This window comes from Myxine glutinosa, chromosome 1 (assembly GCF_964187855.1).
Source record: "Myxine glutinosa chromosome 1, kmMyxGlut1.1, whole genome shotgun sequence".
NCBI classification, from domain to species: domain Eukaryota; kingdom Metazoa; phylum Chordata; class Myxini; order Myxiniformes; family Myxinidae; genus Myxine; species Myxine glutinosa.
Genome location: NC_136261.1, coordinates 111,139,030 through 111,166,908, shown reverse-complemented (window position 1 = coordinate 111,166,908; position 27,879 = coordinate 111,139,030). Strand labels below are relative to the sequence as shown.

General features: G+C 48.3%; 1 protein-coding gene across 2 annotated transcripts; it reads left to right on the top strand.

Moving 5' to 3' along the window:
* Window positions 1–27,845, top strand: LOC144889746 (uncharacterized). Of its 2 annotated transcripts, XR_013622041.1 has the most exons (4): window positions 1–61; window positions 441–540; window positions 25,469–25,612; window positions 27,646–27,845. XR_013622041.1 is itself a non-coding variant. In XM_078770933.1 (3 exons), exons 1-3 carry the CDS (start codon window positions 381–383, stop codon window positions 27,669–27,671), a joined length of 330 nt encoding a protein of 109 aa, XP_078627059.1. In that variant the 5' UTR covers window positions 379–380; the 3' UTR covers window positions 27,672–27,845. The 2 variants fall into 2 exon arrangements, 1 of the variants encoding a protein (XP_078627059.1); XM_078770933.1 differs by lacking the exon at window positions 1–61 and having other exon boundaries at window positions 379–540.
* Window positions 27,846–27,879: the final 34 nt, after the last annotated feature.

Sequence of the window (27,879 nt, the reverse complement as noted above, 5' to 3'; positions counted from 1 at the left end):
CTAAGGCGGGCCACGATGACGTATCAACGATGAGATCGAGAGCTGCAGCAAACTGCTAAAGGTTCGAACCCTCGATCCTGGGCCCCCGCAGGTGTTGCGCCGCGGAAAATGAGCCTTCAAGCTAAAGACGTCCGGACGGACGCCCCGGGCACCCGGGCCTCCACCCTTTTGAATCTAAACCAATTAATCAATAATTAATCACTGAAAAGCTAATTAATGCATTTGAAATCGTCCACCGTTCCTTGTCGTGACGTCACATTCAACCGACCGTAAAATGAAATGTTGTTGTTTTTTTGAAAGATATTTAAATAATCTCGTTGACCCTTAAGGACTTATATATATATATAAAACCCTTCGGTTTATAATTATATATAAAATCGATGGACCATCCACAGGGTAAAGGAAAGAATAAAAGAAAAAAATATCACTTCCCGTTCCAGATCCAGGAAGTTGACCCCCAGAGGAAGAAGAAGAAGAACAACCACCCTCCGGCTCGTCACTCGTCACTCGTCACTCGTGGTCCTCGGGCACACTGCAACTGTAAGTTGTAGGTGCAGGTAGTTGCACAGTCTCTGTGGTACGCTGCTTGTAGGTGCAGGTAGTTGGACAGTCTCTGTGGTACGCTGCTTGTTGGTTTCGGCAGTTGCACAGTCGCTGTGGTATGCTGCTTGTATGTGTAGGTAGTTGCACAGTCTCTGTGGTATGCTGCTTGTTGGTGTAGGTAGTTGGACATTCTTTGTGGTATGCTGCTTGTATGTGTAGGTAGTTGCACAGTCTCTGTGGTATGCTGCTTGTAGGTGTAGGTAGTTGCACAGTCGCTGTGTTATGCTGCTTGTAGGTGTAGGTCGTTGCACAGTCTCTGTGGTATTCTGCTTGTAGGTGTAGGTAGTTGCACAGTCGCTGTGGAATGCTGTTTGTTGGTTTCGGTAGTTGCACAGTCTCTGTGGGATGCTGCTTGTCGGTGTTGGTCGTTGCACAGTCTCTGCGTTATGCTGCTTGTAGGTGGAGGTAGTGGGACAGTCTTTGTCGTATGCTGCTTGTAGGTGTAGGTAGTTGCACAGTCTCTGTGGTATGCTGCTTGTAGGTGTAGGTAGTTGCACAGTCTCTGTGGTATGCTGCTTGAAGGTGTAGGTAGTTGCACAGTCTCTGTTGGATGCTGCTTGTCGGTGAACATAGTTGCACAGTCGCTGTGGTGTGCTGCTTGTAGGTGGAGGTAGTGGGACAGTCTTTGTCGTATGCTGCTTGTAGGTGTACATAGTTGCACAGTCGCTGTGGTATACTGCTTGTAGGTGTAGGTAGTTGCACAGTCTCTGTGGTATGCTGCTTGTATGTGTCGGTAGTTGCACAGTCTCTGTGGTATGCTGCTTGTTGGTGTAGGTAGTTGGACATTCTTTGTGGTATGCTGCTTGTATGTGTAGGTAGTTGGACATTATCTGTGGTATGCTGCTTGTAGGTGTAGGTAGTTGCACAGTCGCTGTGTTATGCTGCTTGTAGGTGTAGGTCGTTGCACAGTCTCTGTGGTATTCTGCTTGTAGGTGTAGGTAGTTGCACAGTCGCTGTGGTATGCTGTTTGTTGGTTTCGGTAGTTGCACAGTCTCTGTGGGATGCTGCTTGTCGGTGTTGGTCGTTGCACAGTCTCTGCGGTATGCTGCTTGTAGGTGGAGGTAGTGGGACAGTCTTTGTCGTATGCTGCTTGTAGGTGTAGGTAGTTGCACAGTCTCTGTGGTATGCTGCTTGTAGGTGTAGGTAGTTGCACAGTCTCTGTGGTATGCTGCTTGAAGGTGTAGGTAGTTGCACAGTCTCTGTGGTATGCTGCTTGTAGGTGTACATAGTTGCACAGTCGCTGTGGTATACTGCTTGTAGGTGTAGGTAGTTGCACAGTCTCTGTGGTATGCTGCTTGTAGGTGTAGATAGTTGCACAGTCTCTGTTGGATGCTGCTTGTCGGTGAACATAGTTGCACAGTCGCTGTGGTGTGCTGCTTGTAGGTGTAGGTCGTTGCACAGTCTCTGTGGTATGCTGCTTGTAGGTGAAGGTAGTTGCACAGTCCTGTGGTATGCTGCTTGTAGGTGTACATAGTTGCACAGTCGCTGTGGTATGCTGCTTGTAGGTGTAGGTAGTTGCACAGTCTGTGTGGTATGCTGCTTGTAGGTGGAGGTAGTTGCACAGTCTCTGTGGTATACTGCTTGTAGGTGTAGGTAGTTGCATAGTCTCTGTGGGATGCTGCTTGTAGGTGCAGGTAGTTGCACAGTCTCTGTGGTACGCTGCTTGTAGGTGTAGGTAGTTGCACAGTCTCTGTGGTGCGCTGCTTGTTGGTTTCGGCAGTTGCACAGTCTCTGTGGTATGCTGCTTGTAGGTGAAGGTAGTTGCACAGTCTCTGTGGTACGCTGCTTGTAGGTGCAGGTAGTTGGACAGTCTGTGGTGCGCTGCTTGTAGGTGCAGGTAGTTGCACAGTCTCTGTGGTACGCTGCTTGTAGGTGCAGGTAGTTGCACAGTCTCTGTGGTGCGCTGCTTGTTGGTTTCGGCAGTTGCACAGTCTCTGTGGTGCGCTGCTTGTAGGTGCAGGTAGTTGGACAGTCTCTGTGGTACGCTGCTTGTTGGTTTCGGCAGTTGCACAGTCTCTATGGTACGTTGCTTGTTGGTGTAGGTAGTTGCACAGTCTCTGTGGTGCGCTGCTTGTTGGTTTCGGCAGTTGCACAGTCTCTGTCGTACGCTGCTTGTTGTTGTGTCTAGTTGGACAGTCTCTGTGGTATGCTGCTTGAAGGTGGAGGTAGTTGGACAGTGTCTGTGGTATGCTGCTTGTCGGTGTACATAGCTGCACAGTCGCTGTGGTATGCTGGTTGTAGGTGTAGGTAGTTGCACAGTCGCTGTGGTATGCTGCTTGTAGGTGCAGGTAGTTGCACAGTCTCTGTGGTGCGCTGCTTGTAGGTGCAGGTAGTTGCACAGTCTCTGTGGTACGCTGCTTGTAGGTGCAGGTAGTTGCACAGTCTCTGTGGTGCGCTGCTTGTTGGTTTCGGCAGTTGCACAGTCTCTGTGGTACGCTGCTTGTAGGTGCAGGTAGTTGGACAGTCTCTGTGGTACGCTGCTTGTTGGTTTCGGCAGTTGCACAGTCTCTGTGGTACGTTGCTTGTTGGTGTAGGTAGTTGCACAGTCTCTGTGGTGCGCTGCTTGTTGGTTTCGGCAGTTGCACAGTCTCTGTCGTACGCTGCTTGTTGTTGTATCTAGTTGGACAGTCTCTGTGGTATGCTGCTTGGAGGTGGAGGTAGTTGGACAGTCTCTGTGGTATGCTGCTTGTCGGTGTACATAGTTGCACAGTCGCTGTGGTATGCTGCTTGTAGGTGAAGGTAGTTGCACAGTCGCTGTGGTATGCTGCTTGTAGGTGCAGGTAGTTGCACAGTCTCTGTGGTGCGCTGCTTGTTGGTTTCGGCAGTTGCACAGTCTCTGTGGTATGCTGCTTGTAGGTGAAGGTAGTTGCACAGTCGCTGTGGTATGCTGCTTGTAGGTGCAGGTAGTTGCACAGTCTCTGTGGTGCGCTGCTTGTTGGTTTCGGCAGTTGCACAGTCTCTGTGGTACGCTGCTTGTAGGTGCAGGTAGTTGGACAGTCTCTGTGGTACGCTGCTTGTTGGTTTCGGCAGTTGCACAGTCTCTGTCGTACGCTGCTTGTTGTTGTATCTAGTTGGACAGTCTCTGTGGTATGCTGCTTGGAGGTGGAGGTAGTTGGACAGTCTCTGTGGTATGCTGCTTGTCGGTGTACATAGTTGCACAGTCGCTGTGGTATGCTGCTTGTAGGTGTAGGTAGTTGCACAGTCGCTGTGGTATGCTGCTTGTAGGTGCAGGTAGTTGCACAGTCTCTGTGGTACGCTGCTTGTAGGTGCAGGTAGTTGCACAGTCTCTGTGGTGCGCTGCTTGTTGGTTTCGGCAGTTGCACAGTCTCTGTGGTACACTGCTTGTAGGTGCAGGTAGTTGCACAGTCTCTGTGGTACGCTGCTTGTAGGTGCAGGTAGTTGCACAGTCTGTGGGATGCTGCTTGTTGGTGTACGTAGTTGCACAGTCGCTGTGGTATGCTGCTTGTATGTGTATGTAGTTGGACAGTCGCTGTGGCATGCTGCTTGTTGGTGTAGGTAGTTGCACATTCGCTGTGGTATTCTGCTTGTATGTGTAGGTAGTTGCACAGTCGCTGTGGTATGCTGCTTGTATGTGTAGGTAGTTGCACATTCGCTGTGGTATGCTGCTTGTATGTGTAGGTAGTTGTAGTGTCACTGTGGTATGCTGCTTGTTGGTGTAGGTAGTTGCACAGTCGCTGTGGTATGCTCCTTGTATGTGTAGGTTGTTGCACAGTCGCTGTGGTATGCTGCTTGTAGGTGTACGTAGTTGCACAGTCTCTGTGGGATGCTGCTTGTAGGTGTAGGTAGTTGCACAGTCTCTGTGGTATGCTGCTGGAAGGTGTAGGTAGTTGCACACTGCACAGTCTCTGTGGTATGCTGCTTGTAGGTGTACATAGTTGCACAGTCGCTGTGGTATACTGCTTGTAGGTGTAGGTAGTTGCACAGTCTCTGTGGTACGCTGCTTGTTGGTGAACATAGTTGCACAGTCGCTGTGGTGTGCTGCTTGAAGGTGTAGGTCGTTGCACAGTCTCTGTGGTATGCTGCTTGTAGGTGAAGGTAGTTGCACAGTCCTGTGGTATGCTGCTTGTAGGTGTACATAGTTGCACAGTCGCTGTGGTATGCTGCTTGTAGGTGTAGGTAGTTGCACAGTCTGTGTGGTATGCTGCTTGTAGGTGGAGGTAGTTGCACAGTCCCTGTGGTATACTGCTTGTAGGTGTAGGTAGTTGCATAGTCTCTGTGGGATGCTGCTTGTAGGTGCACGTAGTTGCACAGTCTCTGTGGTACGCTGCTTGTAGGTGCAGGTAGTTGCACAGTCTCTGTGGTACGCTGCTTGTAGGTGTAGGTAGTTGCACAGTCTCTGTGGTGCGCTGCTTGTTGGTTTCGGCAGTTGCACAGTCTCTGTGGTATGCTGCTTGTAGGTGAAGGTAGTTGCACAGTCTCTGTGGTACGCTGCTTGTAGGTGCAGGTAGTTGGACAGTCTCTGTGGTGCGCTGCTTGTAGGTGCAGGTAGTTGCACAGTCTCTGTGGTACGCTGCTTGTAGGTGCAGGTAGTTGCACAGTCTCTGTGGTGCGCTGCTTGTTGGTTTCGGCAGTTGCACAGTCTCTGTGGTACGCTGCTTGTAGGTGCAGGTAGTTGGACAGTCTCTGTGGTACGCTGCTTGTTGGTTTCGGCAGTTGCACAGTCGCTGTGGTACGTTGCTTGTTGGTGTAGGTAGTTGCACAGTCTCTTTGGTGCGCTGCTTGTTGGTTTCGGCAGTTGCACAGTCTCTGTCGTACGCTGCTTGTTGTTGTATCTAGTTGGACAGTCTCTGTGGTATGCTGCTTGAAGGTGGAGGTAGTTGGACAGTGTCTGTGGTATGCTGCTTGTCGGTGTACATAGCTGCACAGTCGCTGTGGTATGCTGGTTGTAGGTGTAGGTAGTTGCACAGTCGCTGTGGTATGCTGCTTGTAGGTGCAGGTAGTTGCACAGTCTCTGTGGTACGCTGCTTGTAGGTGCAGGTAGTTGCACAGTCTCTGTGGTGCGCTGCTTGTTGGTTTCGGCAGTTGCACAGTCTCTGTGGTACGCTGCTTGTAGGTGCAGGTAGTTGGACAGTCTCTGTGGTACGCTGCTTGTTGGTTTCGGCAGTTGCACAGTCTCTGTGGTACGTTGCTTGTTGGTGTAGGTAGTTGCACAGTCTCTGTGGTGCGCTGCTTGTTGGTTTCGGCAGTTGCACAGTCTCTGTCGTACGCTGCTTGTTGTTGTATCTAGTTGGACAGTCTCTGTGGTATGCTGCTTGGAGGTGGAGGTAGTTGGACAGTCTCTGTGGTATGCTGCTTGTCGGTGTACATAGTTGCACAGTCGCTGTGGTATGCTGCTTGTAGGTGTAGGTAGTTGCACAGTCGCTGTGGTATGCTGCTTGTAGGTGCAGGTAGTTGCACAATCTCTGTGGTGCGCTGCTTGTTGGTTTCGGCAGTTGCACAGTCTCTGTGGTACACTGCTTGTAGGTGCAGGTAGTTGCACAGTCTCTGTGGTACGCTGCTTGTAGGTGCAGGTAGTTGCACAGTCTCTGTGGTGCGCTGCTTGTTGGTTTCGGCAGTTGCACAGTCTCTGTGGTACACTGCTTGTAGGTGCAGGTAGTTGCACAGTCTCTGTGGTACGCTGCTTGCAGGTGCAGGTAGTTGCACAGTCTCTGTGGTGCGCTGCTTGTTGGTTTCGGCAGTTGCACAGTCTCTTTGGTACGCTGCTTGTAGGTGCAGGTAGTTGGACAGTCTCTGTGGTACGCTGCTTGTTGGTTTCGGCAGTTGCACAGTCTCTGTCGTACGCTGCTTGTTGTTGTATCTAGTTGGACAGTCTCTGTGGTATGCTGCTTGGAGGTGGAGGTAGTTGGACAGTCTCTGTGGTATGCTGCTTGTCGGTGTACATAGTTGCACAGTCGCTGTGGTATGCTGCTTGTAGGTGTAGGTAGTTGCACAGTCGCTGTGGTATGCTGCTTGTAGGTGCAGGTAGTTGCACAGTCTCTGTGGTACGCTGCTTGTAGGTGCAGGTAGTTGCACAGTCTCTGTGGTGCGCTGCTTGTTGGTTTCGGCAGTTGCACAGTCTCTGTGGTACACTGCTTGTAGGTGCAGGTAGTTGCACAGTCTCTGTGGTACGCTGCTTGTAGGTGCAGGTAGTTGCACAGTCTCTGTGGTGCGCTGCTTGTTGGTTTCGGCAGTTGCACAGTCTCTGTGGTACGCTGCTTGTTCTTGTATCTAGTTGGACAGTCTCTGTGGTATGCTGCTTGGAGGTGGAGGTAGTTGGACAGTCTCTGTGGTATGCTGCTTGTCAGTGTACATAGTTGCACAGTCGCTGTGGTATGCTGCTTGTAGGTGTAGGTAGTTGCACAGTCGCTGTGGTATGCTGCTTGTAGGTGTAGGTAGTTGCACAGTCTGTGGGATGCTGCTTGTAGGTGTAGGTAGTTGCACAGTCGCTGTGGTATGCTGCTTGTTGGTGTACGTAGTTGCACAGTCGCTGTGGTATGCTGCTTGTATGTGTATGTAGTTGGACAGTCGCTGTGGCATGCTGCTTGTTGGTGTAGGTAGTTGCACATTCGCTGTGGTATTCTGCTTGTATGTGTAGGTAGTTGCACAGTCGCTGTGGTATGCTGCTTGTATGTGTAGGTAGTTGCACATTCGCTGTGGTATGCTGCTTGTATGTGTAGGTAGTTGTAGTGTCGCTGTGGTATGCTGCTTGTTGGTGTAGGTAGTTGCACAGTCGCTGTGGTATGCTCCTTGTATGTGTAGGTTGTTGCACAGTCGCTGTGGTATGCTGCTTGTAGGTGTACGTAGTTGCACAGTCTCTGTGGGATGCTGCTTGTAGGTGTAGGTAGTTGCACAGTCTCTGTGGTATGCTGCTGGAAGGTGTAGGTAGTTGCACACTGCACAGTCTCTGTGGTATGCTGCTTGTAGGTGTACATAGTTGCACAGTCGCTGTGGTATACTGTTTGTAGGTGTTGGTAGTTGCACAGTCTCTGTGGTACGCTGCTTGTTGGTGTAGGTAGTTGCACCGTCGCTGTGGTATGCTCCTTGTATGTGTAGGTAGTTGCACAGTCGCTGTGGTATGCTCCTTGTATGTGTAGGTTGTTGCACAGTCGCTGTGGTATGCTGCTTGTAGGTGTACGTAGTTGCACAGTCTCTGTGGGATGCTGCTTGTATGTGTATGTAGTTGGACAGTCGCTGTGGTATGCTGCTTGTAGGTGAAGGTAGTTGCACAGTCTCTGTGGTATTCTGCTTGGAGGTGTACATAGTTGCACAGTCGCTGTGGTATGCTGCTTGTAGGTGTAGGTAGTTTCACAGTCGCTGTGGTATGCTGCTTGTAGGTGTACATAGTTGCACAGTCCCTGTGGTATGCTGCTTGTAGGTGTAGGTAGTTGCACAGTGTCTGTGGTATACTGCTTGTAGGTGTAGGTAGTTGCACAGTCTCTGGTATGCTGCTTGTAGGTGTAGGTAGTTGCAGTCTCTGTGGGATGCTGCTTGTAGGTGTATGTAGTTGGACAGTCGCTGTGATATGCTGCTTGTTGGTGTAGGTAGTTGCACATTCGCTTTGGTATGCTGCTTGTATGTGTAGGTAGTTGCTCAGTCGCTGTGGTATGCTGCTTGTATGTGTAGGTAGTTTCACAGTGTCTGTGGGATGCTGCTTGGAGGTGTGTGTAGTTGTACAGTCTCTGTGTTATGCTGCTTGTATGTGTAGGTAGTTGTACAGTCGCTGTGGTATGCTGCTTGTATGTGTAGGTAGTTTCACAGTCTCTGTGGGATGCTGCTTGGAGGTGTAGGTAGTTGCACAGTCTCTGTGGGATGCTGCTTGGAGGTGTAGGTAGTTGGACAGTTTTTGTGATTTGGTGTTTGGAGATGTAGGTAGTTGGACAGTTTTTGTGGGATGCTGCTTGGAGGTGTGTGTAGTTGCACAGTCTCTGTGGGATGCTGCTTGGAGTGCAGGTAGTTGGACAGTTTTTGTGATTTGGTGTTTGGAGATGTAGGTAGTTGGACAGTTTTTGGTGTTTGGAGATGTAGGTAGTTGGACAGTTTTTGGTGTTTGGAGATGTAGGTAGTTGGACTGTCGCTGGTATTGTAAAGTCATATCTGGATTTTGATCAAGTTTTATTTCTCAGGTGATATGATTGTTGCCTGCCCTTGCCTTCTCTCAGCTACAACACCTTTTATTATCTCTGGGCATGCATGGTGAGGGCTTTGGTCAGTTTGCTGTTTGGAAATGTTCACCCAGATTCGAACATGGCAGCAGGTCGCATGTAAAACTAGACCGGCACTCGGTAGAGCGCATACCCCTGCCAGGCTGAACAGTTTACGTTTTGTATCCACTGACAGGTCGGATCTGGACCTGGACCTGAACTCAAAGCTAATCGGCTTGTTCTTGTCACTTACCAAACTCATCCACCAAGTTTTGTCATAAATCATCCACACCTTTTTGAAATATGATGCTGCATATCTTTTGGTCCAATCACTCAATGGTGAAGAATCACTTTAAATTTTCAAAAATTCTCGTATCCGGATTCGTATCTTCACCAAAATCGAATCGATTCGACTTCATCACACACTCAACCTGTCCACAATTTTTTGTCCGAATCTGGCCACAAACTTTTGAGATATCCTGTTCACAAACAGATACAGACCTCCATCCACCTTCGATGGCAGAGGTAGAAAGTCCAAGCGAGGGTGTGCAACCAAGAAACTCATTTTGCAATAAATGTTCGTTTCCCATTAATCGTACACTTTCTAAAATCAAATCTCACCCCTCTCCTCCAAATCTTCCCCATCACCCATCCCTTTCAAATCTCCCCCCTTGCCCCCTCCCTCCTAAACTACCCCCTCACCCCTCCCCTCCAAGACTCCCCCTCACCCCTCCCCTCCTAGACTCCTCCCTCACCCCTCCCCTCCAAATCTCCCCCATATCCCATCCCTTTCAAATCCCTCCCCTTGTCCCTTCCCTCCCAAACTCCCCCCTCGCCCCTCCCCTTCAAATCTCCCCACCCTCATTTCTTCTCAATTTCCGCCCTCTCACTCCCCCTCCTCAAAGCGTCCTCCCCGATTCTTCCCCCTTCCAACTCTCACCTCCATCTCCCCCAACCTTCTGCCTCGCTCTTCCCCCTCCTCAAATAACACCTCATTGTGCCTCACCCAATCACCATCAAACCTTTTGTCCGCCCCATCCTTCTCTTTCTCCGAGCTATTCTGAAATCTCTGACACACCTTCAACAGCTCTCCCTACCTCTTCCACCTCTTCCACATCTTACCCTGCCCCTCCTCCCCCCTGTTCTGTATCCGATGCTCCCCCTTCCTCTTCATTAACGGTATGGACCTCAAACATCCGGGGTCTTCGTTCAAACTTAACTGATCTCTCCATACAGGTTGCTTCTGTCAAACCAGACATGATCTGCTTAACAGAAACTTTCCTCCTTCATGATGTCTCTGATTCCTTAGTATCTCTCCCGGGTTACTCCCTCCTCCGGTATGATAGACCTGAGCCTCGTCCTGGAGGTGGGGTTGCTATCTTTATCAAAAACTCTCGTCCTCACTCGCCCTGCACTGTACTCTCTCCACCTCACCCCCAGGAATACCTCTGGCTACGGCTTCCCCTTTGCTCCCACCTCTTGTTCATATGTGTGTTGTAACGTCCACCAAACAGTGATGACTCCATCTACATCTCGCTGTCTGATAATATGGACCAACTTCTATCTACTCATCCCAACTCTCTCTTCCTCATATGTGGTGATTTCAACTGTCGTCATTCCAGTTGGCTGGGTGTGGGTACCTCCCTCACCAGCCATGGCTCCTCAGCAAAGGACGTCTGCGACTCACTGGGACTGACACAATCTGTCAATTTCCCGACCCGGATCTCAGTCAACGGAGCATCTTCTCTTCTCGACTTGGTACTGACTAACTTCCCTGAAAATGTCTGCTGCTCCTCTTCTGCACCAATCGGATCATCTGATCATGTCCTTGTTAAAGTGGACATCTCTCTGACCATTCTCGGGGAGCCTGCTCAGCGTCGACGAGTCTGGCATTTCACTCAGGCCAACTGGCACGGTCTTCAAGCAGCCATCAATCATCTGGACTGGTCTCCCATCTCTACCACCTCTGACATCAACTCATCCTGGGAATTCTTCCAAAGTAAATTGCTCTCCCTCATGCACAGATTTATCCCATCTCGTCTTCAGTTGTCATACCCTTCCTCCCGTCCATGGTACACGGAATCTTGTGGTGAGGCTGTTGCCCAGAAACAACTTGCCTTCGTCTCCTGGAAAGCAAATCCAACGGAAGGAAATCTCATTTCCTTTCACAAAGCCCGAAACAAGTGTGTGTCCACCCTCATGAGAGCCAGGAAACAATATCTCTCCGTTCTCAAGACCGAACTCTCTTATCTGTCTCCCTCTTCCAAAACCTGGTGGTGTCTGGTCAAATCCGTTTCTGGTGTTTGTTCCTCCTCCATCCCCTCCCTTACCTCAAACGGCTACACAGCTGACTCCGCACATGAAAAAGCTGAATGCCTCAACTCTGTGTTTGCCTCTAAATCTTGTGTCCCAAACCCATCCCTCTCTGTACCCACCATACCCAGTCGTACCCAGCTGCTCCTGGACTCCGTGTCCTTTCCTCCTGACAAGGTGGAAAAGTTTGTCAACCCTCGACTCTGATTCTGCAACTGGACCCGACGGCATCAGCCCACGGGTCCTAAAATCCTGCTCTGCCGCTCTATCTCACCCTCTCTCTGTTCTCTTCACCCTCTCTTTTGCTCAAGGTCAACTGCCATCTGCTTGGAAATCGGCCAACATCACCGCTTTGCACAAAAAAGGTGCAAAAACAGATCCTAGCAACGACAGACCAATCAGCCTTCTCCCAATTATCAGCAAAGTCATGGAATCCATCATTGCTTCGGATATGAAATCTTTCCTCTTCTCCAATGGCTTGATCTCTGAGCATCAATTTGGTTTCAGACCAGGTCACGCTACTCTGGACATGCTGCTTCTGCTGTCTCAACAATGGATGGAGGTCCTCAATGCCAAACAGGAAATTAGAGCTGTCTCCCTCGACATATCACGTGCCTTCGATACGGTCTGGCACCCCGCTCTGCTCACCAAACTCTCCTCCTTTGGTATCCATGGAAATCTCCACGTATGGCTGGTTGACTTCCTCTCTAGTCATCGTCAACGTGTGGCCCTGAATGGGGTTCTCTCATCTCCTCTTCCTGTTCAGGCTGGAGTGCCCCAAGGCAGTGTTCTGGGCCCTGTGCTTTTTCTGGTCTTCATCAATGATCTCTCTGACTCACTTGAAAATCCTCTATCTTTTTGCTGATGACTCCACTCTCTGCCGCTCCATTGCTCTTCCCTCAGATCGGCAGTCTGCAGCCTCCTCACTCTCTGAAGACTTGGACAAAATCACAGACTGGTCAAACAAGTGGAACATGTCTTTCAATCCTGACAAATCCCACACTCTTACTATGTCTCTCCGAAAAGATCGACTGGACAACCCTCCCATCTACTTTCTCAACAATCCTCTCCAAGAAGTTCTGTCGCTCAAGCTTTTGGGTCTCACTATCTGCCATGATCTTTCTTGGGAAAACCACATTTCCAAGCTGGCCTCCAAAGCCAGTCGCCGACTGGGCATCCTCCGTCGTGCGAAGTCCTTCCTCGGCACACCTGAGCTCCTCACCACATACAAGGCTTTCATCCGCAGCTCAATGGAATACTGTTCTCCCCTATGGGCCGGTGCTCTTGCCTCACACCTAGCTCGGCTTCACGCTGTTGAAACCAAAGCTTTCAGAATTATTGGAATCTCCCGCGATGAAGCTATCTCTGAGGGCCTTTCACTCACTCACCGCAAGCAGGTAGGTGGTCTTTCTGTCTTCTACCGACTCCTCTCCGGCCTTGCACCCCCAGCTCTCTCTGTGCTCTGTCCTCCAAATATTCCTACAGGTCGCACAAGATCTGCCAGCAACCCTCTGATGGTTAAACTGCCGAAATCTCGGCTCTCTGCTCACCTTCACTCTTTCATTCCTCTTTTCTCCCGCCTCTGGAACAAACTCCCTCACTCCCTTCAATCCCACTCCTCCCTCCAGGTCTTTAAAACAGCTGTTCACCACCATCTCTTATCTTCCCCCATCCAAAACCTTGATCTTTTCTACCCCCGCTAATTCACCCCAGATCCACCTTGTTTGAAATTCCAACTTCTTTCCTGGAAGTCCTGGCCGTGTCCATATGTTTTATACCTCTCCCACCCCCCCTCCCCCTTCCCATGCCCTCCCCCAAAGCCCTCGCCCTCTCTCAGATCTCTCGATGTCTCCATGTCTCTCGGTCCCTGCTCTCAAATGTTGTGATTGTGTCCTTCCCCCTCTCTCCCCATCTTGTCTACCGCTCCCGATGTTATATGTTTGTGTGTCGGTTTGTCTTTCTGTGTGATTAATGTTCGCTCTTTCACGAGCCTCGATCTTGCAAACAAACAAACAAAAAAATAAAAAAAATAAAAAAAATACAGACCTCCATCCACCTTCGATGGCAGAGGTAGAAAGTCCAAGCGAGGGTGTGCAACCATTAATTGCTCTTTCTCGTTCTGTATGTTTTTGAACGGATAGAAATGTGTTTATCCAAAATGGTTGATGAAAAGTATACGATGGACCACACGACCCTGGATCACAGCTCAACGTTGGTGGGTGGGCATCGCGAAAATGCACCCTTCCCTTAGCTGGCTCACCCGAGAAGGTTCAGTGAGGCTGCCTCTGCTCAACCCCTACCCCATCTCACAGGATGTAAGGAGGAGTATGACCCGGAGGGAACTCTACAGATGTGTGAAGTCACATGAGATCACCAGCCAAGGGAAGGGAAGAGATGGCCCCCAGTGCCACGATCCACCACCATGAGAGCAATACCCCTTGCCCTCAACATATCCACTGACCTTGGTCGTTGTGCTCACCCCAACCACTGACGGGAACCTCAAGAACCCATAAAATTCATGCTGGACCAAAGAGTAAAACTGCAAGAAAGGAATCCAGCAATTTAGAGAACACGACCCTGCACGTGATCCACTCTCACCCTCATGGATCTTTCGGTCCTACAATCGCCGGTCGAGACCTACCAAATCGCCCAAACGTCCAAACTCTATTCAAACATGACGGTCGGATCCACTAAAGGAACCCGCTTCGCTTTCCGTCTTGTGCGCAAGTGGTCAGGAGTACGCTGGCCCATCAAATGCAGACTGAATTCACGAGAACGGCACTCAGTATAGAGCATACCTCTGCCAGGTGGATAGTTTACGTTTTGTATCCCAGAGTAGACCAGAAAATCACAATACAGAATCACATTTAATCAAAATCATCCGTCCACAACTTTTGGAGATTTCCTGCTGTATCGTTTTTCCCATTAATCGTTTTTGTCGTTTTTGGCAAATCGTTTGTGAAACAAAATCGTTTTTGGCCCAATCTCCCATTGGTGACGAATCACTTTAAAAAATGTGACTCGTCGGATCCGGATCTTCAGCAAAATTGAATCGATTCTTCCTTGTCACACACACAACCTGTGCAATCTGTTTCGTCAAAATCCGTCCATAACTTTTTGAGATATCCTGCTATGTACCGTTTCTGACCCTATCTCTCAATGATGAAGGATCACGTAAAACATTCTCGTAGCCGAATCCGGATCTTTACCAAAATCTAATCATTTCGTCTTTGTCACATACACTACCTCACTGCCAAATTTTGTCCGAATCCGTCCACAACTTTTTGAGATATCGTGTTCACAAACAAACAAACAGGGGTAAAAACATAACCCCCATCCACCTTTGGTGGCGGAGGTAACAAAGAAAGAAAATTCTTCACGATTTGACCGAATCATTTACAAGTGCAATCTTAGACGAAAGTACTTTCACCGAGGATGGAGCGGGTCAAGACCCAATGCATGTAAAATATTTCATTGATAAGTTACATTGATTTGTTTTGCAATATTTGTCAACACATGTATTTAACTTTCATTGAAATCAATGGGAAATTCCCATAACAGGTGTATAACCACAATTGACGTTATTTACTTAGTTATTGACAATAATTTGCACCCCATGTCCACTCTTGATCCAATATTCCCCAATAACATCTCACAAGAACTGAATTGATTATCTTCCTCGTACGTTCAATAACAAGCAGGGCTCCACAAGAATTAATTTGAGCGTCCTTAAATAGGACAAGTTGATCGATTTGTGGGATAAATGTTACAAACCTGTATTTGTTCAAAGAACAATAATCAAAATACATTTATCGGAGTAAAAATAGTTATTCTCTTACATCAACAGCAACTTGATCAGGATTCCTTTCTTTTCAATGTGGAATATTTTGGGGGTTTTCCCACATCTCAGAATGAGGCATTCCTGGAAATCTCCTCTGAGGTTTCTCAGAAAGGTGAGTGTCCAGGTGTACCATTTGGTAGATGGAGGGGTACGGGGTAATGTTATTGTCGTGTCTGCCCTGTCGTGAACACCGCAGGGCGACACAGATGACCAAACGAGCTTTAACTCCAAGGCGTTCAATCCTCTGGCGCACCTTCATTATACGCACGGGGGAAGAGTGGGTGGTGGGGCTGGGGGGGAGGGGGGGGGGGGGAAGTCGGGGTCCACCAGCAGTCTTTGAACCTGCAACAATTAACTCAAACCGACACACAATTAAAATGTTCAAAATATACAGGTTTATTGAAAATAAATGCCAGCAACAAAAAAATTCACGTTAAACTAATATCCTAAATGGGACGTCCCCAGACAGACTCAAATACACACATAGGGAAATATAAAAGAACGAAAGTAAAAAATGTGTGTTTGTTTAGTGGGCACATAGCTCCGATCTGCTCTTAAACCTCGTTAGGAATCGTCCAAACCCCCGCGTCCTTGGCGGGAACAGCACGCTTTGTCGTGCAGCACGCGAGCAGGAACCAGGCCTCCGTGCACAGTTCACCCCTCTAGCTGTCGAGTGCGCAGCGAGCAGGCCGCGCCCGTTCACTCGTCTCTGCTCCACACAGCACCGCCGCCTCTCCGGTTCACTCGGCATGGCCCTCAGCCATCACAAAGCCACGGCCAAGCGTGCCAGAGTCCACAAGCCACGACCGCCTTTCCTCACGATCGTCAAAACCCAAAGTTACGGATATGAAATGCTGACTGCACAGCACCAATGCCCAACGCAAGAGAGCAAAAATGCCACCGTTCGCTATGATCTCCCGGGTGTAAGGGGCAGAAAATGTCGGAACAACGTCTTTTGTCTTCTAGAGGGACAGCAAAGAGGAAAAAATGTCGGGGAGAGCGTTATTTTAAACTCAATGCTCTGACTTCATCCGTGCCTACTCCACCAATCACTAATCCCATCTTAGCAGTCCTTGCGCCAATCAATCCCGGACCAATCACTGCTCTTCAGGGCGTCGCCTCCCGGACCTCCTGTGCCTGTGTGCTCACCAGGTCGGTGGTATCAGTGGTAGTTTTCAATGTCCTGCTTCCAGTTGGTTTTTATTTAGTGTTATAAATGCGTGATTGCCTGGCTATCTGTGTGTGTTGCTGGTGTCATAAGAAACAGAGGAAAATAACAGAGGCCATTACATACAAGGGATTAATTACCCATAGTCCTTCACCAATTAACATAACCCCACCCCTCGTGATGGGAACGAAAATACGCTCTTGCACGACATACGGTCTACCGGATCCCTACTTATGATACATGGGGCTTCTTCTTCTTCATGACAATCAGAGCACACTATCTATGCAAATCTACCTGGGCTAAGGTATTGCCTACTGCCCACCCTCCCCCCACAAACGTAACATTATTTTCAAAATAAACTTTTCAAGAATTTTACCAAAACAAAATTTTTTTAACACAATGTTGGGCTTCTGCCAATTTAGATGACCTTTTGACCTCTGTCGACAGAAATTAAATTTATTGCGAAGCTATTATTTTTCTACTTTGTGCTTATACAACTTATTTCGCACGAAGATTGTTAATAAAGGAGTATAAGTTGTGGGTGGAATGGTGCCAAACTTCATTTCCTCTACTCCTGAAAAAGGAGACGTCTTAAGACTCGATCCCGGTATTTTTAAAATATCTATATATATATATTGTTACGGGTCGCGGACAAGATGTTACTTTGGGCCGAGCGGATGGTCAACCGCGACCGTTACAGGATCCCCGATTGGCCCGACTTCCTGAACGTTGACCAGATCGCGCCACAGGTATTCAATCGGGAAACCTCTAAAGCGACCGAATGTAAAGAGGAAGAGAGAAGAAAACAGAGTACGGAGGAATAACAGGATTTATTATACACACAAGCAAAAAGAAAGCAGTCACGTTTATTTACAACACATAAGACGCAGGTGACACAGTGCAAATACTAGCTTACCTACAGTCTTAATTAACCCAGGACAGAACAAACAAAAGACAGACTCACGCGGGGAATGACAGGAATGGCAGGAGGTGGATGGCTGGAGGTGAACGCTTGGTGGAGCCAACGCGGAGCTTGGTGGAGGTGAACGCTTGGTGGAGCCAACACAGAGCTTGGTGGAGCCTTGGTGGAGGTGAACGCTTGGTGGAGCCAACACGGAACTTGGTGGAGGTGAACGCTTGGTGGAGCCAACGTGGAGCTTGGTGGAGCCTTGGTGGAGGTGAACGCTTGGTGGAGCCAACGCGGAGCTTGGTGGAGGGTTGGTGTGACGGGTTCTCTCTCCTTCCCTCACAAGCTTCAGGACTCTTTCTCTCTCTTTCTTAGTCCCACCCAGTCCAACAACTTCCTCTCTTGCTTAGTCCAACTCAAGGCCTTCCTGTCTTCTGATCTCCTCCCTCCTCGACTCTACTCAAAGCGCATCTCTTTTCGGAAACGCCCCGCCGTGGGTTATATAGGCCCCGCCCCTCAACCTTTGCGAACCTCCCCCAAACGTTCTCTCTCCGCCCTCTCAAGCCAAACCCCTTGTTCATGGTTGGTCGAGTGGGGCTGGCTCACTCCTCCCCTCTATGACGAGGTGGAGGCACGCCTTTCTTCCCCAACCCTGCCTCGTGGTCAATGGCGGATGAAGGGAAAACCGCCCAAAATGCAGTTGGCAATTGGAAGGGAGGTAATTGGCAATGGGAATGGAAGTTTTGGGAGTGGGAATGAAGGGAATCTATCTCTTTCACTGGTGCAATGGAGTATTTCTATTAATGGGAGACACAGCCTTACCCTAAAACACAGAATTGAAGGAGCTGTGCTCCAACGCGAGTTGAAAGAATTGACGCGACCAAAGATGGAAATTCGTCCGAGTAGGTTTAATAAATGTATCACACTCGGGTACTCTCAAAAGCCCGTTTATCGGGCAGCAATATATATACACATTTATGTCGGGAAGTTTGTTCCCAATCGTGAAGTTCCCAAATCCGCTTCCGGTCCCTCGAGCGACGGGGCTTGCTTTGATCTCTCCACGGCATCAAAGTTTGAGTGTTTTCCCGTTCGTTTCTTTGTCAAATTTCCGCTGCGTATTTTGTTGTGTATGTGTTATTGTGTGTTTCTATTTGGTTTTGGTTTTGTAGTTGTTGCAAATTTGTGTGTAATTAGTCGTTTCTTTGTCCGCGCCTCGTGCGGCCTGGTGTCTCGTGCGGCCTCCTCGTCTCGACTTGTGCCCCGCCCCCTATATTCTCGTTTGTTCTTTCACCTCTGCTCCTGCTTTCTCAAATCCACGTTCTCACTTAGAGACTTTTCCCAGATTGTTTTCATGGTTTTGTTGAAATATTTCTTTAAATATGTTTAAACCGCAGCGGTGATCCTCCCCCCCTCCCCCCCCCCCCCCCCAGGATTTCCATGTTTTAAACGTTTCCCAGTGTGTACCCTGGATAAGAATAGGTACGCCGTATCCCTGCGTGTCGTAGGAGGCGACTAAGTGGGTTGGCGTCGGGAAAGGCATCCGGCCATAAAAAAAAAAAAACATTGCCTCAAAAAGAGAACCATGACAATTACAACTACATGTGGGCAGGGTACAGCCCGAAGTGGAGATCGGTTTCTGAGGTTTGGGACATGGAATGTAGGGACAATGACAGGGAGATCAGGAGAAGTGGTGGAAGTATTGGTCAGAAGAAGAGTGGACATATGTTGTGTGCAAGAGACGAGATGGAAGGGAAGTGGTGTGAGAATGGTGAAGGGTAGGCAGGGACAGAAATACAAGTTTGTGTGGCAAGGGTGCCTGGAGGGCGTGAATGGTGTTGGTGTCCTGTTTTCTGAGGAGTTTGTAGACAGTGTGGTGAGTGTGACTAGAGTGAGTGATAGGTTGATGATGGTGAAAATGATGATTGTAAAGCTCTTGGTGAACGTCATCTCGGGATATGCTCCGCAGGTTGGTCGGAGCGATGAAGAGAAGGACATGTTCTGGTGTGCGATAGAGAAGCTGATGGAAAACGTGAAAGATGAGGAAGTTGTTGTGGTAGGAGGAGACCTAAATGGACATGTGGGAAGGAGTATGGATGGTTTTGAAGGAGTTCATGGGGGTTACGGATATGGTGTGAGAAATGGAGAAGGTGAAAGGATTTTGGAGTTTGCTGATGGAGCTGATTTGTTGATTTGTAATACTCAGTTCCAGAAAGAGGATAATAAGCTTGTTACATACACGTCAGGTGGGTCGACGACAACCGTTGACTACCTGATGGTGCGTAGGCGAGATAGGGGGCACCTCCGAGACACAAAGGTGATCCCGGGGGAGGAGGCTGTTTCACAGCACCACTTGGTTGTCTGCGACGTAAGGGTGAAAGGTGCGAGGAGAGCTCGGCGGGTGAAGTACCAACCGAGAATGAAGGTGTGGAGGTTGAAAGAGGTGACAGTAAGGGAGGCATTAAAAGAGAGGCTGAGTAGGGTCGAGGATGATGTGGTTGAGCTTGAAAGTGGTTGGATGTCAATGAAAGCTAGTCTGTTGGGAGCCGTTGGTGAGGTATGTGGATGGACAAAAGGACCACCAAGGCACTCGGAAACATGGTGGTGGGATGATGAAGTTGGAAAGACGATTGACAAGAAGAGGAAGAAGTTCAAGGAGTGGCAGAAGGCGAAGGGTACGGGAGCAGAAACAGCTGAGCATGAAAGTTATAAGGCAGCCAGGAAGGCTGCAAAGAAAGAGGTAGCAAAGGCGCAGGAGGCATGTAGGAAAATGTTCGGAGAACGCTTGGATTCGGAAGAGGGTCAGAGAGCGGTATTCAGGATTGCAAAGCAGATAGCGAAAGAGAGGTGTGATGTGATGGGGGTGAGCTGCTTGAAGGATGAAGTGGGACAAATCGTTGTCGACCCAGATGGAATTAAAGGAAGATGGAAAAGATATATGGAAATGCTGTTGAATACAGAGAATGAATGGGATGGCAACATAGAGAGTAACCCAGTTTTAGGACCGGCAGAGAAGATAACTGAGAAGGAAGTTGAGGAAGCGATAAAAGCAATGAAGGGTAGAAAAGCGGGAGGGCCGACGGGAGTTGTGGGAGATATGTTGAAGGCAGCAGGAAGTTGGGGTGTGAAGAGAATGACAGAGATCTGTAATCTGGTGGTGAAAGAAGGCCGCATTCCAGTGGATTGGGAACTGAGTACCCTCGTCCCTCTATACAAGGGGAAATGTGACCCTCTGGAGTGTGGCTCGTACCGAGCGATAAAGTTATTGCAGCATGGAATGAAGGTATTGGAAAGGGTGTTGGAGAGGAGGATAAGGAAGAAAGTGAAGATCGACGAAATGCAGTTTGGATTTATGCCAGGAAGAGGAACGACAGACGCGCTTTTCATTGTGAGGCAGTTGCAGGAGAAGTACATGGAGAAGAGGAAGAAGTTGTTTCTTGGGTTTGTTGATCTGGAGAAAGCATTCGATCGGGTTCCACGCAAAGTATTGACATGGGCATTGAGGAAGTTAGGAGTGGAGGAATGGTTGATCAGAGTAGTGATGGCAATGTACAAAAGAGCACGCACAGCTGTAAGGACGAAGGACGGGAACAGTGGTGAGTTTGAGGTGAAGGTGGGAGTGCATCAGGGGTCGGTACTAAGTCCACTACTATTTGTAGCTGTGATGGAGGTGCTGGCTCAGAACGTAAAGGAGGGTTTACCGTGGGAGTTGTTGTATGCAGATGATCTGGTGTTGATTGCGGAAAGTATGGATGGACTGAAGGAAAAGATGAACACGTGGAAGGAATGTATGGAGACAAAAGGTCTGAAGGTGAATATCGGAAAGACGAAGGTGATGGCAAGTGGTAAAGCATGTGGTGAGGTGGAAAGAACTGGGAAGTGGCCCTGTGCTGTGTGTAGGAAGGGTGTCGGAGTGAACTCCATTCAGTGTACAATGTGCGCTGAGTGGGTTCATCAAAAATGTAGTGGTCTGAGAGGGTCATTAACCAGTGTGGCAGCTACATTCAAATGTAAGGTGTGCACAGAGGGAGCTGCAGATGGAGGAAATGTTGAGTTGGATCTTGGAGATGGCGTGAAGCTGGAAGGTGTGAAAACATTTTGCTACCTCGGAGACATGCTGAATGGAGAAGGTGGATCAGACTCGGCAACGGTTGCTCGAGTGAGATGTGCATGGAAGAAGTTTCGGGAATTGAGTGGCGTGCTGATGATGAGGGGAGTGTCGTTGAAGCTGAAGGGAAAGGTGTATGCTGCATGTGTGAGAAGTGTTATGATTTATGGGAGCGAGACATGGGTAATGAACGTAGAGCAGCAACGAAGGTTGGAAAGGGTGGAAATGCGAATGGTTCGACGGATGTGCGGAGTATCGTTGAGAGAGAGGAAGACAAATGATAAATTGCGAAAGATGATGGGAATAGAGCCTGTGATTGATGCTGTGAAGAGGAACAGGTTGAGATGGTTTGGTCATGTGTTGAGGAAGGATGAAAGTGACTGGTTGAGAAGAGTGATGGAAATGAATGTAGAAGGAAGTAGAAGACGGGGAAGACTGAGAAAGACTTGGCTAAAGATGGTGGAAGAAGAAATGCGGGCAAGGGGGTTAACAAGGAGAGATGCAGAAAATAGGGCAAAATGGAGAAGATTGTCATGGGGACCGCAAGGCTAACCCCCGCTCTAGCAGGGAAAATGGCCTTTAAAATGCATGTTGTGTTGTTGTTGTATGTCGGGAAGTTTGCCCGGCAAAAGCTATACCGGGCATGCCCGGGTATCAAGGGCGAGCCTTGGAAAGGCGAGTCTGGACCTGCCCGGGCGTGTTTGGCTGCGGCCTGGCAAGTCGAGGCTGGGCGTGCCCGGGCGCTCTGGACGAGCACTGGAAAGGCGATAGCGGGCATGCCCGGACGCTCTGGGCGAGCCCTGGAAAGGCGATAGCGGGCATGCCCGGACGCTCTGGGCGAGCCCTGGAAAGGCGATAGCGGGCATGCCCGGACGCTCTGGGCGAGCCCTGGAAAGGCGATAGCGGGCATGCCCGGACGCTCTGGGCGAGCCCTGGAAAGGCGAGAGCGGGCATGCCCGGGAAAGACGAGACCGGGCGTGCCCGGGAGGTTCGGGCGTGCCCGGGAACAGTGAGTCCGGGCATGCCCGGGAGAGGCGCGTCTGGCCGTGTTCTGGCCGGTGCAAGGCGAATGTGTGCATCCAGCGGTAACCGCTACAGAATAAGATATAACTATCGAACAGGGGTATTCTATTATTGGCTGACGTGTATGCTTGTGGACTAGTTATGGGACGCCCTTTTGACCTTTACACAGCTCCGGCGGAGGCAGGAGGCGCAGAATAACAATAATAATAATAATGATAAAGCACACAATCAAAAAAAAATACAGTCCTCATATCCGCAACAATATATATAAAACATCTTTCATGATGACAGAGTATTGTGATGCAGTTTCTGATTCAGGAGACCTTAAATCACCAGAAACCATTTAAAAACATTTTATGTGCACAACTTCATGTTGTTGGACTTAAATTATCTAACTTAAATTATATTATCTTAAATAACTTAAATTATCTAAAATATATGCATCTGGCAACTGGACTATGAAATGTTTTTCCCAGAATGCTTTGCCTCCATTCCCTTTGGATTTCCTCTCATCAAAACACAGTTAAATAGTTTATTCAGGACCTGAACCCCATGTTCACCGAGGCAGGTCCATACTTCACTCATATCTCCTCAGGTCCTCCTGATTTGCTAATTTTTATCACTCTTAAATCGGCTGTCTTGTCTTGCAGTACTTTTTTGTATAAATCAAAGATTCCAGGAGCAGCGTTTGAAAAGGAGTAGGTCAGTGAGTGTTGGTACACAGTTGAAATCCCACATCCAATCTTCCTTGTCTGACATTTAAATCGTTGCGATCCATCTTTGCCATGAGGATGTGATGAGGAATATAAAGAGATTTATGCTCAGTTGGAAACTTCAGGTTAACTTTCCCCACCAAGTGAAGTTAGAATTTGTCCTATCAAGGCAAAATCTTCTTCATGGTCGTGTCAACAACATGCATTTTAAAGGCCATTTTCCCTGCTAGAGCGGGGGTTAGCCTTGCAGTCCCCATGACAATCTTCTCCATTTTGCCCTATTTTCTGCATCTCTCCTTGTTAACCCCCTTGCCCGCATTTCTTCTTCCACCATCTTTAGCCAAGTCTTTCTCGGTCTTCCCCGTCCTCTGCTTCCTTCTACATTCATTTCCATCACTCTTCTCAACCAGTCACTTTCATCCTTCCTCAACACATGACCAAACCATCTCAACCTGTTCCTCTTCACAGCATCAATCACAGGCTCTATTCCCATCATCTTTCGCAATTCATCATTTGTCTTCCTCTCTCTCACCGATACTCCGCACATCCGTCGAACCATTCGCATTTCCACCCTTTCCAACCTTCGTTGCTGCTCGACGTTCATTACCCATGTCTCGCTCCCATAAATCACAACACTTCTCACACATGCAGCATACACCTTTCCCTTCAGCTTCAACGACACTCCCCTCATCATCAGCACGCCACTCAGTTCCCGAAACTTCTTCCATGCACATCTCACTCGAGCAACCGTTGCCGAGTCTGACCCACCTTCTCCATTCAGCATGTCTCCGAGGTAGCAAAATGTTTTCACACCTTCCAGCTTCACGCCGTCTCCAAGATCCAACTCAACATTTCCTCCATCTGCAGCTCCCTCTGTGCACACCTTACATTTGAATGTAGCTGCCACACTGGTTAATGACCCTCTCAGACCACTACATTTTTGATGAACCCACTCAGCGCACATTGTACATTGAATGGAGTTCACTCCGACACCCTTCCTACACACAGCACAGGGCCACTTCCCAGTTCTTTCCACCTCACCACATGCTTTACCACTTGCCATCACCTTCGTCTTTCCGATATTCACCTTCAGACCTTTTGTCTCCATACATTCCTTCCACGTGTTCATCTTTTCCTTCAGTCCATCCATACTTTCCGCAATCAACACCAGATCATCTGCATACAACAACTCCCATGGTAAACCCTCCTTTACGTTCTGAGCCAGCACCTCCATCACAGCTACAAATAGTAGTGGACTTAGTACCGACCCCTGATGCACTCCCACCTTCACCTCAAACTCACCACTGTTCCCGTCCTTCGTCCTTACAGCTGTGCGGCTCTTTTGTACATTGCCATCACTACTCTGATCAACCATTCCTCCACTCCTAACATCCTCAATGCCCATGTCAATACTTTGCGTGGAACCCGATCGAATGCTTTCTCCAGATCAACAAACCCAAGAAACAACTTCTTCCTCTTCTCCATGTACTTCTCCTGCAACTGCCTCACAATGAAAAGCGCGTCTGTCGTTCCTCTTCCTGGCATGAATCCAAACTGCATTTCGTCGATCTTCACTTTCTTCCTTATCCTCCTCTACAACACCCTTTCCAATACCTTCATTCCATGCTCCAATAACTTTTTCGCTCGGTACGAGCCACACTCCAGAGGGTCACCTTTCCCCTTGTATAGAGGGACGAAGGTACTCAGTTCCCAATCCACTGGAATGCAGCCTTCTTTCACCACCAGATTACAGATCTCTGTCATTCTCTTCACACCCCAACTTCCTGCTGCCTTCAACATATCTCCCACAACTCCCGTCGGCCCTCCGGCTTTTCTACCCTTCATTGCTTTTATCGCTTCCTCAACTTCCTTCTCAGTTATCTTCTCTGCCGGTCCTAAAACTGGGTTACTCTCTATGTTGCCATCCCATTCATTCTCTGTATTCAACAGCATTTCCATATATCTTTTCCATCTTCCTTTATTTCCATCTGGGTCGACAACGATTTGTCCCACTTCATCCTTCAAGCAACTCACCCCCATCACATCACACCTCTCTTTCGCCATCTGCTTTGCAATCCTGAATACTGCTTTCTGACCCTCTTCCGAATCCAAGCGTTCTCCGAACATTTTCCTACATGCCTCCTGCGCCTTTGCTACCTCTTTCTTTGCAGCCTTCCTGGCTGCCTTATAACTTTCATGCTCTGCTGTTTCTGCTCCCGTACCCTTTGCCTTCTGCCACTCCTTGAACTTCTTCCTCTTCTCGTCAATCCTCTTTCCAACTTCATCATCCCACTTCCAAAATGTTATTTCCAAATGTGCCCTTGGTCCAAACAATCGGCCCTCCAACATGGCCGTCTCATTACTTCCGGCTGTTTCAAAAGAGAGGCTTCATCGGCTCTCCAGATTGTATTTTTCACTCCGTGGGCAGCTGCGACCGGGCATAAATTTGACGAACTGACTTGTTGCAAAGGTGGCATCCTTTGACGGTGCCACGTTGAAAGTCACCGGGGATGGGGGGTTCGGGTCCGGGTTCAGGCTGAAGGCTAGCCCAATAGGAGTGGTCGGCGTTTGCCCAATGATTATGGTTCAAAAATATCGTAAACGTATCGATTGCATACGTTTGATTTGACAATAATTGATTGTCCTTTCTACAGGGGAAGAAGAGGTGAACAATCCAACCCATCCCGACTTTGTCCCGTCACCGTTTCTGCAGCCAGCTGACACAAGTGGACGTGCCGACCAATCTGCCGAGAAGATGCAACGCTGCGGGGGAGCATCCAGGCGGTCAAGTGCTTGTGGTGAGTGTTCTTTGTCACAATTTTAAGGAATGCAGACACGGCACTATGGCTCAGATTAGGCAGTGGCTCAGATTAGCTACAATAATTATGGTAAATTAAAGTGACCTGAAAAAATAACTCTTAGATGCCATTTCCTGGCACTTCGAGGCACACTCTGCAATACAATATTATTATTGGGTTTGTTGGCATGTAGGTATATTAATAGTGCTTTGAATGTCACGAAACAAATGTCAGTGATTGTGACCTTGGCAATGTGGGTGTCGGTGGATTATAGTCAGATTATAATATTGCTTGGGTTTCAGGCCAATACGCAGCTACGTTGTCCCGAGGGCCGAACGGCCGAGGTCAATATTCCGCCCTCGGGACAGCATAACGCGCATTGGCCAAAAACTCGAACAATATTTCCATTCTTATTATGATGGATGAAGGCAATGGTAATGGCTCCAATAATCGCAGACAAGCCTAAACTGCGCCACTCCCTTGTGGGAGTAGGCCTACATGACATGTATATGTGGTCGTGCACAGGCCACGCCCACGCGTGGCCAATATTTAGGGTGAATGTTGTTCGTATGGCGGCCATAGGCCATATTTTAAAACTTCGTTGCACCCACCCCCACCTTGTGTAAACCGACATCCCCAAGAATTTCATTAAGTGCACCCATTTGGACCACATTAGGAGGGTTGTCAAGTTGTCGCGGTGTGCGGGGGTTTACGACAATGCGATTAATGTCTGCCGGTGTCAGGGTCCAAACGCGTTTTCTTGAATTCTTAAAATCACACATCACTCTGCCAATAATGGACATAGAGGGTCGTGTGGGGTGTCAAAATGATCAGAGTACTTCCATACAATATGGAAGCTGCAACCCAGCTGTCGGTGACATCTGCGGTTACCTCTGGGTCAAGAAATCTGTAAAAATGGTGAAATGTATATTTTGTCTTACATTTTGATACATCATAAATTGTCTTCATAACACAGAGAATAACGAAGGTATTGGTTTAATGTGTACTCTAAAAGTTTCCCAGTACACTGTGCAAAATAATGATACCACACAAATATATCTGATATTAATATTTCTGAGTTTAATACCGCAAAACCGAAGTGTACCCCCTTATTTTCTTCATGGTATATGCAATATGCATACAACATAAGTTTGGATACAGTCGATGTGATATTGGCAATTACTTCAGGTATAACATCGAGATAAATATCATGATTTTCGCGACTGCATTGCACATTATCAAGACTAAAGAGACCTGAATTAAAGATGCCTTAGATTATTTTGGCCACCTGTGGAATAATACACACAAACACAAAAATACACCATAAATGTTTCATTTGGAGATACAAATGTGTTTCATAATACTAAATGTTTGTCCAACAAAATCAGAATTCACTTGAATGTCCATCATATTTTCTATTCAGTTGAATGCCCATCATGTTCATGATTTAACTGAGATGTCGAGCAAAATAAAAGTTCACTTGAATGTCCATCTTGGTAACTATCCATTTTAATGTCTATCATGTTCACAATTCACTTAAATGTCCACCATACGGTAATTACAATGCATCTGAAAGTCCATCGGTTAGTCGAATCATCTGCTTCTGAATCAGATGTCTCATCACCAGCCAGAGAGTTTGCCGGCTTTGTGCATCTTGGTCCGCATTTACATGCACCAATGCATGGAGACGGACATGCTTTTACACGAGCATCTTGACGATGCACAACTTCTCTGGCATCCACAGCTTATTAACTCGCGGCAGGCATCTGGTACAGGTACGAGGCTCATTAGCTTTGGTACTAACTTCGCGCCATCGATGTGCTATCCACATTCCTCTGGTGGAGGAAGGTCAGGATATGCCTGTCCTGCATGTGTCCAGATCAGGGCTCGATAGGTAGCTCGCATGATGTCAAATGTCAGGGCATCTTTTGTTGGCGGTCGGTAGTCATTTTCTGAATGTTGCCAAATGATATTTCAGGATAAATGATGCAACATTCCCTGAAATATTGTTGTCGTCCTTGTCTTCCTTTCAGGTTGGGCAAGAACAGTGCTGTGGTGAAGTAGCTTGAATGGAGGCCTGATCTCGATTACCTTCGGGGTGATTGATTCGTTTTGGCAGTGCCAGGACCGGTGATGTCCTGGCACCACCTTGCCTGGTGTTCATGCTCATCCACCGATGGAAATGGAAAAATGAAATCCACCTCATTCAGCGGTTTTATACATCATGAATACGTCGAACTTCGTTTATGTCGAATACGTCGAAAGTT